This window comes from Setaria viridis, chromosome 1 (assembly GCF_005286985.2).
Source record: "Setaria viridis chromosome 1, Setaria_viridis_v4.0, whole genome shotgun sequence".
Taxonomy (NCBI): Eukaryota; Viridiplantae; Streptophyta; class Magnoliopsida; order Poales; family Poaceae; genus Setaria; species Setaria viridis.
Window position 1 is genome coordinate 22,586,817 of NC_048263.2, and position 16,254 is coordinate 22,603,070.

At 40.6% G+C, this 16,254-nt stretch overlaps 1 protein-coding gene across 1 annotated transcript; it reads left to right on the forward strand.

Annotated features, from left to right (window-relative positions):
- The first annotated feature begins 1,758 nt into the window (after positions 1 to 1,758).
- Positions 1,759 to 7,027, forward strand: LOC117851472 (calcineurin B-like protein 3). The gene is made up of 6 exons (XM_072293010.1): positions 1,759 to 4,576; positions 5,456 to 5,564; positions 5,864 to 5,916; positions 6,001 to 6,081; positions 6,208 to 6,320; positions 6,676 to 7,027. The coding sequence occupies exons 1-6, from the start codon at positions 4,457 to 4,459 to the stop codon at positions 6,731 to 6,733; spliced, it is 534 nt and encodes a 177-aa protein (XP_072149111.1). The 5' UTR covers positions 1,759 to 4,456; the 3' UTR covers positions 6,734 to 7,027.
- The last annotated feature ends 9,227 nt before the right edge of the window (positions 7,028 to 16,254 follow it).

Below are 16,254 nucleotides of genomic sequence, written 5' to 3' on the forward strand. Positions count from 1 at the left end.
TGCTTTAGAATGACGTGGAACCCTGAAATTGCACCATGCTGTTATCAACTTCCACGTTCCTTTGTAAACTTGCTGGATGTGGTACATTACTTTTGGTATAAACAACATTAATGAAAAGCAACTAATTTATCAACAGTAGATTTTTGGGACTGATTTGCCAAGTCCTGGCATGTTGACTGATCTTCGTGTCATCGTGTGTAACCTAGTAAATAAACTCAAGACAGATTTGTCAGTTGGCCCTTGGCTCTTATAGTCGAATACTGGATATGTGCCATGATCATAGGATACATTTCATTTTTTTGTGAAAGTCACAGGATACTTTTGTATATCCATGCATTACTTCAACAGCTATGGTAGACTTAGCATTAAATCGGAATTATGTGATGTCAATATGATGTTCAATAATTATTACAGTTTTTATTTTAAAAAATCGTATATTACATTTTTTTCACAGGATGCACTGGCACTAATGTCTACTAGTTACCCATTGTGTACATTTCGATCTCCGTACTTCATATAGTTTTGTACTCATCTCAGTGCTACAACTTCCTGTGCATCGGTTGCTATGACCTTGTCTGTTTGTCATCAACCTTTTCTGTCATTAATTCACAAGAGTTTCTCCAACCATATCCGAGTGCACATTTGTACATTCTAAGTCCTAACTGTCTCCAGTAGGCACCCTGCTTGAATATGATCAGTACAAATGTGAAAATTATTTATACTTCGTTCCACTTCATTGAGCTGGGAGTTGGGACTCTTGTTAATATCCAGACATGTTTTGTAATTTTAATCATGCAGGGATGCTGAAAGTGTTAATGATGGATTCAAATTTGTTCTACAGAAATTGATAGAAATTACCAAATTCTGGGTCTGGATGCAGCATCGGGTTTGTTGCAGGCAATCTAACCTAAGGCAGAATGTGTCTTCTTTTTTCTTTTTTCCTTTTATCATGTGTTTATCACGGAAGATGGATGTGGCACTTTATTAAACCTAATTATGTTAGTATATTAGCTTATCTTGCAGTCGAGCTATTGATAAACGATGAAACACAACTTTACAGTCTATTCTCTAGTAGAATATCTGGCATATTTATGAGTTGCATGTTTAGTTAATATCGTAATTTGTAGAATAAATCAATAATCAACGAACTGCAAAAGTAAATACTGTGAAGCTGAATTCACTTTAGGAATTTACATGTAGTTTTTATTTATATTTTCAAAGATATATATTTTTTGAGTGAATTCTTGATATCAAAGCAGTGCTCTTTCAAGCGATGGACATATTGTCAAACCATGCTGCCTCAAGTCTCGAGGTAGGCCTTCCCTGGGTCACTTGATCATGGTAAATTTGTATATTCTTGACATTAATGAATTATACAGTATTACCAATTTGCCAGACATCTTGCAAGTTGAAGTTTTTGTGAGGTTATTCAATGCTGTTGGAAAGGTAAAACTCTTAGCTGCTTCTTTTAATCATCGACCGTATAATGTGCATTTGATGAATTCGTGAATATTTTATTGTTCACTTGCATATTGTACCGGCTGCCAAATGTGGGTTGGAACTGTGTAATATGACTGTACCCTTCATTTGTATATTCACTGTCCATATTGTATATGTGTTATAGCTGCAGCTCTGGGAGCACACAATTATGGTCCTTTGACAGGTTGTAGAGGTTCAAGATGGCATGTTGGCTTGTTGGAGGAGTGACTTTTTATGTATCATTTCTGACATTTACACACTGCATACATCCAGGTTGGTTCAATTCTGTTGACCTGTTGCTTGTGACTGTGACTTCTTTTACATAACTTGTAGACAATAAAATGATCTGTATCACTTCTCTCAGTGTCTTTCGGCTAATTCTACAAAATCATTTTAGTAGTAATAGATACTTTGATACCATGCCATATGTCATGAAATCTTTAGCCAAGGTAAAACTTGAATATAGCGGGCAACAGAACAAAGTGTTTAACTTTTAGTTGCTCCCGTGGAAAAATAGAAGCAATAATGTTAGTGCATTGTAAGTTTTGAACTATCCTCATGTTATTCGATTATCTGGATAATGCTACAACCAGAGTGATGGCTGTGCTAATAATTTTCTTCGGTTTTCAATTTACACCCTTTTTTCCTTTGCTAAGCTATTGAATTTTGTTTTAATGGAGTTTGTAAGAATTGAGATTTTTGTGGAGACTGTTTGAAAATTCTCCTCCATCTGTCCAGTTTTGTGATATCTATGTTTTGTTTAATTGAAAACGGTACTACTGTAGCTGATACTTTAGGCTATGGTTAAATTATGCACACATTTATCAGGGGGGCCTTATTGATGAGTGGTTAGAATTAGTGCACGGCTAATTATGTTACTTTCACAATGCCAAATAAGTGAATCTTTTTCTGTTACTCTAAACAATAATTCTGTTACTTTGGTTGATGAGGATGATGCTTATTTGGCATTGTGAAAGTAATGGTTTGTATTCCTCTCGTTCTTGTTATTCTTATATTTTCAATCTGTTTAAGCCTGCTGTTAGGAAGCTTGATATCCTTGCTAGAGTTGTGATCCTTTTATGATTGGAAAAAGTCCAAATTACTCCCTTCCGCATAGCGAAAGTTCAGATAACCCCCTAAACTATGTTTTGGTTCAATTTACTCCCTAAACTATGCTATTTGGTTCAACTTAGCTAATTTGTCCTTTTTGTTTCTCCATACACAAGTTGAATTTTAATTTGAGACTTTGCAGGGTGGTAGTGGACATCATAATTTATATTAAAAATTATTTTAGGAATTTTCATCATTATTTTTATATAATTTTGTATCTCAAGGATAATTTTATTGTTAAATATCCTACCCTATCAAAATAATGATAAAAAATTCATGATATATTTTTCTACCATGTCTTATGATGTCTCCTACCATCTTGCAAAATTTGAACTTAAGACTCCACTTGTGCATAGAGAAATAAAAAAGACAAATTGTGTTAAGGGGTAAATTGAACCAAATGGCATAGTTTAGGGGGTAAACTGAACCAAGAAATACTTTAGGGGGTTATCCAGACTTTGGTTATACTTGAGGAGTAATTTGTCCTTTATGATTTTTGTAACATCACGAAATTATGAAAAAAGGGCACTTGATAAAAATAATGTTAAACCTGAGCTAGTAGTTGCTGCAGTGGAAAGGGGTCAAATTTGCACTTATTCTGTTTTGATATTGCTAAAATTGTGAAAATTGGTGGCTGGTAAGATTTGGCTTAGCAGTAAGGACCAGAATGTCAGAGCACTGGAGATACATCAAGTAGGTATAGTGGAAATCTGATCTTGGATTGCGATAACTTGCAGGTCAAATACACGAGGAACCTATGCGGTAGAAGCTGGGACCTTTCTGCTGCAATGTTGGAGAAACTGACCTGAGTTTCTTGGAGGCAGCTTGGATTTGAAGAGCAAGCCAGCACGAAGAGTGGCACACCATATGATACCTGAAGCTTCATACACCATCCAGGATTGAGATCTGTGATGATCACGCCATGTGCTCCGTGATGATTTTGTTTCATGACGCTCTGTGCATTGAACAGAAGGACAACAGAATTGGGCAGCTTGGGGTTCCTTTGTCTGATGGAACATTGACTGAGAAAGATGGGTTTCCGTCGGACCTCTGGATGCTATTGCTCCTGACAGATTAACTCCTGCTCGAAGAAAAGCTCCCCTTATAGACCTCTGTATTTTTTTTTGAAAAAACTAAAAAACCTATGTATTTGACAAATCAAAACAAAATCGACCCAAATCCTGTTTCGTCGGTGGATTCACGAATCCTGCCACGTCACGCTCGCATCTATACGTATATGTGACGATCGAAAAACCTGTATCCTCCGTACGCTCCCAACTAATCCCGCCGGCAAAGGCCGACTGCGACGCCGGAGTGCCTCCGATCAAGGCGGATTGACGGCGGCGGGGATGGCGGGGTTCTGGTCGTGGCTGGCCAAGGTGGCGCGCTTTCTAATCCGATGGTGCGGCGGCGCGGCCGGTGACGGGCCCCGCGACCCCGAGCTGCTGTCCAGGCAAACCATCTGTAAGCAGATGCATTGCTTGCGTTGTGTGTATGGAACTCGAACTCGCTGATCCCATCTGCAACAACCTAACTGTGCGTGGTGCAGTTAGCGTCAACGAGATCGAGGCCCTCTACGTGCTGTTCAAGCGGATCGACCGCGCCGCCGTCGAGGACGGCGTGATCAGCAAGGTCAGTTGTTTTCGCTAAAATTGCTACTGCAGTAGTGCGCTAATCAACACGGTGTGAATTTTTACTCCTAAATAAGAATTTGCTTTAGAAAGGTCAACCACGCCCTGACTGTTCGATGTAGTGCAATGCACCCTGTATGCATGGATTCTGTTCATGTCCAGATTTTGATCCTTGGAAACCATGAACACATGCACTTACTCGAACAGGACGAAACTAACGTACAAGTGCTTAACACATGTTGTGTCCAACCACCTATTTTATCTCATGTTCATGCTTGTGTCATTTTTGTTTGCAGGAAGAGTTCAACCTCAAAGTCTTTGGTGCCAACAAACAACACACTATTTTTGTTGACCGGGTATGTTATATACGCTCACATTAGGCGCTGATGTATTTGTTCCAACCTCTTTTTTTTCACGTTTTCCTTGGGCACGGCCCTTGTATATATGCTACTTAAGGACACCAAGTTGCTAAATTTGGTATAAATGGTTGCATTGGACATCGAGCAAATCACCTGTTTATAGTTACATGGATAAAGGAACGAAGGGCTTTGTTACCGTGGCTCCATGACCTCTTAAGATTAGAGTCAAATTAATCTCAACCCTTGATCACGTGTTCACTTTCCAAATTGTAATGAATGGAGATTAGTCATTTCAGCTGTTAATTAGGGAGGAAATTCCGTGAAGGTAATAGTGGATATATATAAAAATCCATCACGTGTTTAATTTGTTCCTATGAGGGATAGAAACACTGACTAGTAGACTTGGGGACAAAAAATCCAGTCGACCAGATTAATTTCCATAACAAACAGCTACTATATAGGGTGAAAAATCTGCTCCTAATTAATATGACTAGTTGACTTTCCAAAAACCCAACCATCACATGTTGTCTACAATTAGGAGCAGGTTTTTCACCCTTATTTTGTTTCTCTACAAATAAGCATGCTCTCCTTTGTTTTTTTGGCTAACTGAAGCACGTGCTGCCTACAAACAAAAGGTAGCCTAGGGAGCAGAATCCAGAAATAACTTTAGAGAAAATCCAGCTAGAATCAAGTGCCCGTTTGGATTTTCCAAAAGACAAATATAATCATTAGACCTTCTAGGAGCTAATAGGTCATCATGACTACTATGATCTAGTTAAATACGGTTCACGGTTATTTTGAGGTATCTTAAAATTTCCATGAATGAAACATACACAATGTTTTCTTATTTGCTTATATATTTTCATACTTTTTCAGGTGTTTGATTTGTTTGACTCAAATGAAACCAAGGGACTTGAATTTGAAGAATTTGCACGAGCTCTTTCAGTCTTCCATCCTGACACTCCTGTTGATGATAAGATCAAGTGTAAGTCAATCTTGTTTTCGTTGTCTTCATCCATACCATATAGCTAGATTACATTGCTTTACAATAAATAATTAAACTGCAATAACTATGCTAAAACTCCATTGCCATGTTGATTTCTTATCAAATTTTGATGGAAACTTATGTTAATAGGCAAGCTCCCTAGTGTATTGTTTGTGTGATGCATCTACTCAACTGTAGATAAGCGGTTGTTGTTCATGATTTGGTATCATGATTAGTTTAATTTCTTACCATGCTTAAAATAAAAATAAGGAGTGCTTACATAAATTTCGTCTTTGTAGTTGCTTTCAGACTGTATGATATCAAAAGCCAAGGCTTCATCGAAAGACCAGAGGTGATCATGAAGTTGTGCAATAATTATTATCACTGCATTACCTAATAACACTTAAATTCTGATAGACCTTTGTTCTGGTTACAGCTGAAGCAAATGATGGAGGCCACCCTTGCTGAATCAAATCTAAATCTTTCAAACGAGGTCATCGAAGTCATCATTGACAAGGTATTAAATTTCTATGTAATGAAAGAAGTTAGAACCATAAAAAATAACTAGTGTCAATATGATTATGGGAAACCTTTCTAAACTACTAATCACAGTTGTGCAAATTAAACCACTTTGTCATGGCAGACTTTTGAAGAAGCAGATACAAAGAAAGATGGAAAAATTGATTTCGAGGAGTGGCATAGCCTTGTCATGGCACATCCTTCTCTACTGAAGAACATGACTCTCACGTACCTCAAGTAAGGACAATTCAACTCCACTTCTAAGAAAATACAAAAGGAAGAATATCATCTTTTTGAAGAATTCCAGTCAACTGATGTCATGTAGTGATTGTGGAGGGGTTCATTTCTCGAAAAATTACATTCTTTTCGAAGTAATTTACCTCATGGAAAATTGACATGCATTGGTGAGAAAATAGATGAATCTCCTGAACGTTAAAGTAATGATAACTTTAAACACATGAATTACTTGCTAAGTTCTTATGAATCATCGCATGCTTGATAGTACCGATAGTTTTTTTTTTCGAAGAATAACCGATAGTTTATGTTATGTTTAGTGATCTATGCTAAAGTTAGTCTCGTATTTGTTATGCAGGGATATCACCATGACATTTCCAGAGTTCATCTTCCACTCACAAGTGAGGGAATCGTGATGTGTAATGGGTCCACAAAACATAGGCAAACATAAAGGAGAGAATCTATCCATTATTGCGGCAACTACGCTGTATCCATATTCTTTTGTTGTATTACCTACATGTGAAATCCATACCATCATGAGTTTATAGAAAGTTGTCCTGTGCCTCCCTCAGGTTCACGAGACGTTGTTTTAGCTATAATAAATATGCTTAACAATCAAGAAGGACAATGAAATAACCATCATATCCTTACTTGATCCTCTCAAAAGTATGTATTTACGATTTCAAAAGTACAAATTGCAGACGCACAAATAGTGCGATGGTAGAGCGCCAAGGTGCAGCGCAACCCGCCGGGGATCGAACCTTTGCGCTGCATGTCATGCGCCAACCTCCCTGGGCTGTGACATTAAAGGGGGCAGATAAACATTTACCGGTTCAAATATTTGACAATTTATCCTAATGAAAATGACAATTTATCCTAATGAAAACACTAGCTAGCCATGACTATAACAATTAAACAATTAATTAGGCAACAACAATGCACAAAAGCGAACAGTTTGCAAAATCAATATATCTTGTTCATTAAAATTTCTCTCTACGATTCTTCACCATGTTGAAATAATCAATAATCGAATATGTCATGACCTTCACTGAACCTCTCTTTCAGCATGAGACAAGAAATTAAATAAAAAATTGTAGCGTCTTCCTTCCTAACGAAAAACCTGTTGATTACCTGTATCAGTCTGATATACCTGTTGATTACCTGTATCAGTCTGATATAGTACTCACTACATATTAGTGTCAAAACAATAAAAGACACATAAAATTATAGGAAATAGGGTTTTTACCCTTACCTGGCGGAGAGCGGTGCGGTTACCCATACCACAAGCAGAGTGAAGTTAGGGCACCATAGTCCTTAATCCTGCACAATAAAAGCAAGTCTGAGTACAATTATACATGGTACTCAGCAAATCCTAGCGTCAAAATTATAGGAAATGTAAGGGTGATCAAAGAAAAGGATATGGGTTTTGTTGTACTCAAAAATTCATTTTATGCAAGGTAAGGTGGATATTTGGAAAAAGAAAAGAAAGGAAGCATTTTTACTGTGTTGTTACTTCCCCTACTAGTTCCCAAGTTTTAAAAATCCCCAGAGACCATCAGGGTCCCTCTGGGTCGGCTTATGCCTTATTCCAAAATTACTCTCTTAGGGCCTCAACCCTTCCTCACCATCACACAATTTGAAAACACATGATTTCTAATCGATGGAAACTTTGACTATGTGGGCCCATGATCGTGAGCCTCGGCTATCCAGATAGATTTATAACTCTGCAGAGTTTGCACAATTTACCCATACGTTCGGCCAACCCATACCTTTGCACTAGATGGTACTGACCTACGAGATCCATACCCACCCATGCCTACCCCTAGACAGCCTACCCTAGGTCCATCCACAGATATACTGGGGTCTCAACAGGGGCGACTATCATCCGCTACGCGGATATCCTCTCGGAAAAGTGTGCACAAATAAGCAAATAAGCGGGGCCTTTGCCCCCATGATCTCTGAACCTCTCAATCAACCCGTGCCAACCGGACCTAGGACTTAGGCAAAGGTCCTGCTCCAGCATATCCGTTGCCCACCGTGGCTCCTTAGGATGGACTCCTAGGTTCAGCCAGCGGGGTATGAACCAATATCTCACATAAACAGGTAATCCCAAAGGATGTGCCTTTTCGGCACGTATGGTTGCATGTTACACTAGAAAGATTTGCCCGTGAACCGATCCTTATACGACCGAAGTAAGCTCTTGGAACAGGATCCTCCACCGAGGCCGCCCCCTTATTTCCACGTCTTTATCTTCTAACTCTTTAGTTGGTTTGTTTTAGATTTATCACTAAAACTCACACCATTTTGGATTTTCCATGAAAATCATTGTATGTAAAATATTCCTATGAAATTCTATTCCTAAAATGACGCTCGATCATCGATCTAGTCGTGATCGGGGTCATTTATGGGATTTTGGCTAGAAGTGGCTCCAAGTCAAGGCAAGGAAGAGAATAGATGTGGGTTGCTCCTATGGTTTTATAAATTATGCAAGTCAAATTATTACCTTGGTTTATTTTAATATTTATGAAAAAAAGGGCAAAAATATGATTAAGGGGGGGATGCTAGGACTTGCCTTCATCGAAGATCCTTAATGTTTCCTATGGCGACAAGGTCCTTGGTTTCTTGTCTTTTGGTTCCTTAGTTGTGGACCAGAGCCTCGTCATATATGGGCTGGCAAAACACACAATAGTATAATCAATCTAACAATCAATCAATCAAATACCTAAGGAATTGGAAAAGAAGGTCGAGGGGTATCTTGGGAGTTACCTAGCATTGGGAGATCAATTCCCCAATGGTTGATGAATAATTCATTAATCATTTGGAAATAGGTTCCTTAATAATTAATGAATTTGTGTGGTTGGACTTTAAAGGTGGTTAATTTCCTAGGGGTTTCCGGGGTTTTGGTCGGGTAGCACTAGGGGTTTCTGGGGTTTTGGTCGGGTAGCACAACAGCTAGGTTGGGATGATATTTGGATTTTGGGCGACCGGCATAACGGTCGGGTTAGGGTGCGAGGTTTTAGTCGGGCAGTATCCCGACTAGGTTTATAAGAGATTAGGGTTTTGGGATAGATCCTAAGGGTGATGGAAGGGTGGTGGATCAGAAGTAGTTCCAAGGATGTTACACGGTGAATCTCTCTACAACCTGGGGCTTAGCCCTTTAGCGGGTGGAGATCAGGTTCCTTGGGGTTGGGTTTAGGAAACTCGTACGACGAGAGCTCGGCTTTGACCCGAGGCCCTGCCCTATGGTGGGTGGAGCTCTCACAAGTTCCCATGGGCTTGGGTAACTCTAGGTTTGAGAGCTGGCATGACGAACTCACTTCGACCGCTAGGGTGGAGCTTGGACAAGATCAGGCGACAAAGGGGTTTAGGGTATATCGTTGTCTTCTCAAACTCATCTCCTGGGCTTACACCTACAACGGGAGATGATTGATAGTGACTTGGATGTAACCCGATATGGAAAAGGAGGGTATGGATAGGTTTGGAATATTTCCTAGGATTTTTTATGAATTTCAGGAAATTTTTGGGGTGTGGAAGGACTCTAAGTAGGTGTGTACTCACCGGGTGTATTCAACATTTTCTCAAGGGCTGGCATAGGTGGGTGGGGGCTGCGACCACTGTTTCATGGGCCGGCCCTATGGGTGCGTGGACCACCACCCCACGAGCCTTCGGTCCACAGACCGGGTGCAGGGACACGGCAAAGGGGATAATGGGAGGGGGCGATGACATCGGGGCTGGGCCCGTGTGGCAAGGAGAGGAAGTGGGATGGGAGGGTGACGACATGGCTGGGGAGGTGCCGGGGCCAGGCGACGCCGCCGGGATGCCATAGGTGCCACCACGCGGCTCACCGGGAACTGTTGACGCAAAATGTGGATTTTAGGCTTTTACGTTGAACAACACAGAGGACCTGAGAGATCTGCTTAACTCCAGTGCAGGATCCAAATTGGCTCGCGAGTGGTGCAAGGTGTGCCAGTCAATTTGATCTGAAAATTGACAAGGTTAACATTAAATTCCTGAGCTGATCGGCGACGAAGCCTTTCAAACTCATGGGTAGGCGTTCTTGGAAGATAGGTATTCAATGTAATCATGCACTGTAAATAAATAAAAGCATTAATGGTATGTGCCATGGGCTATATGAGCCGACGGACTAAGATAAAACAATGTAAAACAACAGCCATAAAAAGAGTCCTTGTTCATCATGCACACATTAGATAAACTAGCAGATCTAGTCAATGTCTTGATAAGTATATTGAACTTAGACAAGGTAACACGAATGAGAAGGCATTGATATCAATCTATTAACCTAAGAAATTAGAACACAGCAAACAAGGACCTCTTGCCTACCGCTTACAAGCTAATTAAGCTAACAGATCTAATTAATATCATAATAAGTGTATTGAACTTAGAAAGGTAACACGAATGATAGGATATTAACTTCGACCCATAAACTTAACAGACAAGATTGCGGCAGCAAGGCCTCGTACACACACCTATCGGCTCAATGACGCCATCGCGCTTCTGTGAGATATAGATGATACCTAGCCGATGCATCAGCTTTCAACAGTAGCGTTCTGACGTTAGGGATCCGACCACTAGTAATACGAGGGGCAGGAGTAAAGATCTATCGGACCTAGCATATGTAAAGCAATAAAAGCATGCAAGATCTAACCAGTCGATACGATCAAATCATTGGTGAACGCTTAAATAAGGTCAAGGAGCCGACGAAGATAACCTAACTAGATCTAAGCCATTCAATAATTGTGAGTGCTTGATAAAACTAAGAGATCGATATGATGCAACTTAATAAAACCAAACAACTTGATAATTGTGAGCAACGTCAAAGACAAGCAGAATATTGGATAAAGCCTAGAAAGTTCTACTTGCAATCTGAGATAACTCGATAACTAGCCACACACACAAATATCAAAATATAAGACTTAACTTAGAAAGTTTCGATAAAGCATGTGATGATCGGGTGACAGTACTTACAAGCTCGCCTGAGATCGAAGCCGATGCAGTCGTGCGCGCAGGAAGGAACTCGTCGAATCTACTGTACTCCTAGTCCTAGAGTTTTGGTGGCATGAGCCCAAAGGTTGTATTGATTGATTGGTGATTATTACAAGGTTCATGGGTTTATATTTATACCCTGGAACAAGCTAAAATCCTAGTCGATTATGACATGACTATTATAGCTATTCCAAAAACTACTAAAGATAAATCTCCACGCTTTCCCTTATTTAGTGGAGTCGATTTCGCTTTGGATCGGGCCTCCTCCGGTCTTCCATCGGCTTCTGGAACCTTGGTCTCCCGCGGCTAGTCCTGGTCAATGTGGAGTCATCAACGGTCTTTATCTTTTTCCTTCATCGGCTATCAGAACCTTATCCACAGTAGTTGGCTCTGGTCAAAAACCGGTGTCAACATGAACATGCCGAAAAGGTGCTCCCAGTCGCCATTGGCCTCGCGAATTAGTCTGGGAGGGAGAGGGGAGCAAGGAGAACATGCCTAGCATGTTGGGGAGATGAGGCATGGGTTGGAATGGGGTGGCAAGGGGAAGGCTCGGGCTTGCTTGGCTTAGAGGGGTGTAGAGGAGAGACCAGGGGTGGGGCGCCTTTTATAGGCGGGAAGGGAGCGGCAGTAAGGACACGTCGCTAGGGAGGATGAGGGCGAGCGGGCTGCCGTGGCGGTGAAGGAAAGGTGGGGGGTGCTCTATCGCCAGAGTTAATGGCGGCTACGAAGGGGAAGGGGAGAGGTACGGCGTGCGTGCGTGCATGTGCCTAAGTTGGGCAGAGAGGAGGGAGGGGAGAGGAGAGGAGGAGGGTGAGTCCGGGCGCGGCGGCGCAGTAATTCCGACACGGCGGCGGCGGAGGAATAGCCCGCTAGAGCAACGGTGGCGCTGACCATGGGCCGGTCACGGCTGCTGGTCTGGGCCACAGCGAGACGCGCGGGGAGGAGCAGCCTTGTGGGCTATGCATATGTTGGGCCTGGTGGGCTATGGATATTACAAATATAAGCAAAAGGTAACCAATCTAGAGCAACTTATATTATGCATATGTTGTAATTCTGAGCAAGATAGCAAAGCAACACAGATATGATCTCAATCAAAAGCATCTTTAAATCTACACCTCCGGTCTGGCTCCCAAAAACCCCCACCTTACACAAAGTAGATCCTATCACGATACCCCCTATCAGCATAGGCAGTTTAAGCGAACATAAGAACATGTCATACTCATTGGTAGACTAGGCATGCAAATCTTATCACCATGAACACATAAACATCCTATGCAATCTATCATTGATCATAGATTGAAAACAAAGCAAACCCGGAAAGAGCATAAAACTATAGAAGTAGGCACTTAGATCGCTAAGAATTGGAACCCATCTATTACTTCACCATGAATGATTGTACATCACCAGATCTCCACCGGGATCCTACCTTGATCTATTGATCCTACCTCCAGAAATCCGACGTGGATCTTCCTCACAGGGTTCCCACATCGGCTAGGGCTTAGCTACACTAATCCCTAGACAACTGCATGGCCTTTGGCTCTCCGAAGTGAGTCCCTCAAGCTCCTTCTACTTCTCTGCTACTTACCGTCAAAAATATAGAATGAATCTACGTGGTTGATGGAGAATGGGGGTATTTATTGTCTAGAGGACCCATGACTGAAATGGGAAGTCGAGAGGGTGAAGGAATGGTCTAGGCTGATCGATCTGGCCCTTCCTTGTAGCCTTTCGCACCTCCCTTCGTCTCCAAGTCTCCTCAGGTGTTCTAGAGTTTTTTTTCGCTTGCATGTTGGCTTGGCACGACGATAACCTTGGGATAAGAATGGTTCCTGATAATCTTACAAATCCCTGTTTGATTCACTTTGATCCCGAGATCAACTTGCCATACATTCATAGACTTAGCCCTTAAGTCATCCAGCAGGATTGCTCACCAATAATGAGCACGAATGGGGCTTGAGGACCCTAGGCCGATCGACCTGAGCTCCATAGGCTGATCGGCCTAGGCCCTTTCTGGCCTGTTGGCCTTGGTCTTTCTCTAGGTTATCACTTGTTCAGAGCCTTATCCAATTATACTCCATTATAGTCCAATTACCTGCGAAAGCAGAATGTTCTTCAAAATATAATGCATATGCAAAAACGACCCGATTATTAGGTATGATCAATAGTTTAGGTAATAAATTCATGTCATTATTGAAGATAAATATGGGTAAAAATGTGTCATTAACGAGCGCCAACAGTTGCCTTAGAATAGAATAGGTATTTTAAAAGTAGTAGAAGAAGCTAAAACAAGTGTTGTAAAATGGATGGAGTATAAAACATACTGAGCTTATAGAAAAATATAAGGGATATGAGTTTATATCGAAATATAAGGGATCCTGAGTTTATGAGAAGAGGACTAACATGTGCCACATCAATGACTACATAAATATATATATATATATATTATAATAGTCTAATATGCTCATTTGATATTGTAAATATTACTACTTTTTTCACGAACTTGGAACAATTTAATTAAGGACAAATTCATAATCCCTTATATTCCAAGAGGAATGAAGTCTGTAAGTGTAATACTATATTAAAACTTGTACAAAACTAGGTGATAACATCATTTGTACAAGAACTTAGGAAGGAACTTCTCACCTTGAATCTATTCTTTAATAATGGAATAAAGAAGTACTCCCTCCATCCCAAATTATTAATTGTTTTGGATTTTCTAAATACATAACTTTTGCTATGCACCTAAATATATATTATGTCTAGATACATAGCGAAAAAACTAAAACGAATAGCAATTTGGGACGGAGGGAGTAATATAGACATGCTAAGTTTTGACGGGAAATTCCACAAGGAAAAAAACACCTACTTATTAAGCAGGCCATTTTGCTATATTCTCTTTTTTTCTCGAACACGCAGGAGAGCTGCATATCTTTGATTAAGAGAGAATAAAGATCCAAATTACAGGGCATCACCCCACCTTGGACCAGGATGAGGGATGTAAACCATAGGCACTAATTTTTTGTAACAACAAAAACACACAAGGACCTGACCGGACTAAACCCCTGTTTTAAACTCTAGATCACCACCCTTTCTAGGTGCAGGCCAGCAAGCCCCTTGGCTCCAGCTACCTGCCACAAATGTGCTTCATCTATGAAGGCCTGAAGAGCTCTACGAGATTTGGAGCAGAACCATCAAAGACACAAGCATTGCGATGTTTCCAGAGGGTCCATGATCCCAGGATGACAAGGGAATTAAATCCCTTTCGATACTGTTTATGAAGTTTCTTCCAAGACCTTCTCCACCAATCTGCCAAGGATTTAGCTCTGCGACTAGGCACTAAACTAGACAAGTTCAAGGGATTCATAATATAGAAATAAAATTGTCGTGCGAAAACACAGGTGGTAAGGATGTGTTGGACCGTCTCCTCTTCCTGATCACAAAAGGGGCATTGGTCAGGGTGAGGCAAGCCTCTTTTCTGCAGCCAATCAGATGTCCAACATCGGTTCCTGATTGCCAGCCAAACAAAGGTTTTGCATTTACTAGGCGTCCATGCTTTCCAAAGCCTCTTCCAAGGTTCAAAGGTAACAGACCCAACCAGAAAAGCTCTATAGGCTGATTTTGTAGTGAAATGGCCCGAAGCTTCAAACCTCCATTGGTGTTGATCTTCCATAGTGTTTAGCATAATATTTGACAAAGCATCCCAAAGCTCCAGATAATCATGAAGTCCATGCCAGCTAAGAGCTCCTCTTATGTCTGATACCCAAGATTGCGCTTGTAGCGCTTGTGCCACAGTTCTAGTTTTTCGTTGCTATATTCTCACACACTCATGTTTCATTGGTTTGCGTATCCCTACTAGCCACATTGACCTTCTAGGTGGCACTCTCTGTCAACACGTTTGGTGGTAAACTGAAAATATAAAAAATCAAGGTGTAATGGGTTTTTGCAAATTCCCCCTGGCAGTTAAGGATGAAAACGAGCCGAAACGAAATCACATTATCGGATACAATACTCAGTCGGTAGAAAAATTACCATATTTTTTAAAATCAACTATTAGGTAAGAAATGCATTGTAGAGGTAAAAGTATTAGAAGTACCAAGTTTTATGTTTGAGTAAATCGGAAACAATCGGAAATTAAACTCATTTTATCGAAAACGATACTCGGTCAATCAAGAATTTCCATCATTTTCACCACCGCAGCCAAGCAACACATGTACCCTTACATGGCTACATCACTCTGGCATATTCATTTTTCATTTTTTTGTCGTTTGTACTTTAATTTTTATGAATTATTGCTAAACTAGATTATACTTGTTAGTCTGAGAACATAAAGCTTTGGGAGACGTGAGAATTCAACCAATTCATCGAACAAAAGCGAAAACAATAAGGTGACTCCGTGATAGGTTGTACTACGTATACTTTATGCATATGTTATCAAATTGAGAAAAACATCATGCAATCAATTCAGATATGTAAGCATCACTACTTTCAATGTGCGATGCCAAAACTATGACAGATTTATACACATAGACCAAAGTGTTTGATTTCACAGTACTTAAGAAGCCGACCGTCAAAATAAGAAAAGCTAATAACAATTTGAAACTTGAGTAAAAGCCAAGGGACACAAAAGCACTCTTACACACAAGATCGGCCTTGTTATCAGACAGGAGCTAACCAGGTGAAGCTAAAATATGTAAAGATGCTTCATCTGCACGTGCTAAACTGGTGTCAAATCCTGAATCGTTTTGCAGATTTCAGAATTAAACAAGCCGACCTTTGACAAACCCTAACAGTAAGTTTTCTTGCCCCCAAAAAAGTGAATAGTTAAATAAAAACATGATCATGGTGAGTAATAACATGAACGGCCAGCACGATGATTATGCAAGTATCTGCAAGGCAAGTCCCCTGCAGCAGATCAGAGTCCAAACGGGCAGATATC

What these genes read in the sequence shown, in the direction of transcription:
- LOC117851472 (XM_072293010.1), top strand. Translation starts at nt 4,457, where the DNA reads ATGTTGTGTCCAACCACCTATTTTATCTCATGTTCATGCTTGTGTCAT. An exon ending in ACACTATTTTTGTTGACCGG is followed by an intron (nt 4,577 to 5,455) that starts GTATGTTATATA and finishes ATACTTTTTCAG; the next exon opens with GTGTTTGATTTGTTTGACTC. An exon ending in GCTTCATCGAAAGACCAGAG is followed by an intron (nt 5,917 to 6,000) that starts GTGATCATGAAG and finishes TTCTGGTTACAG; the next exon opens with CTGAAGCAAATGATGGAGGC.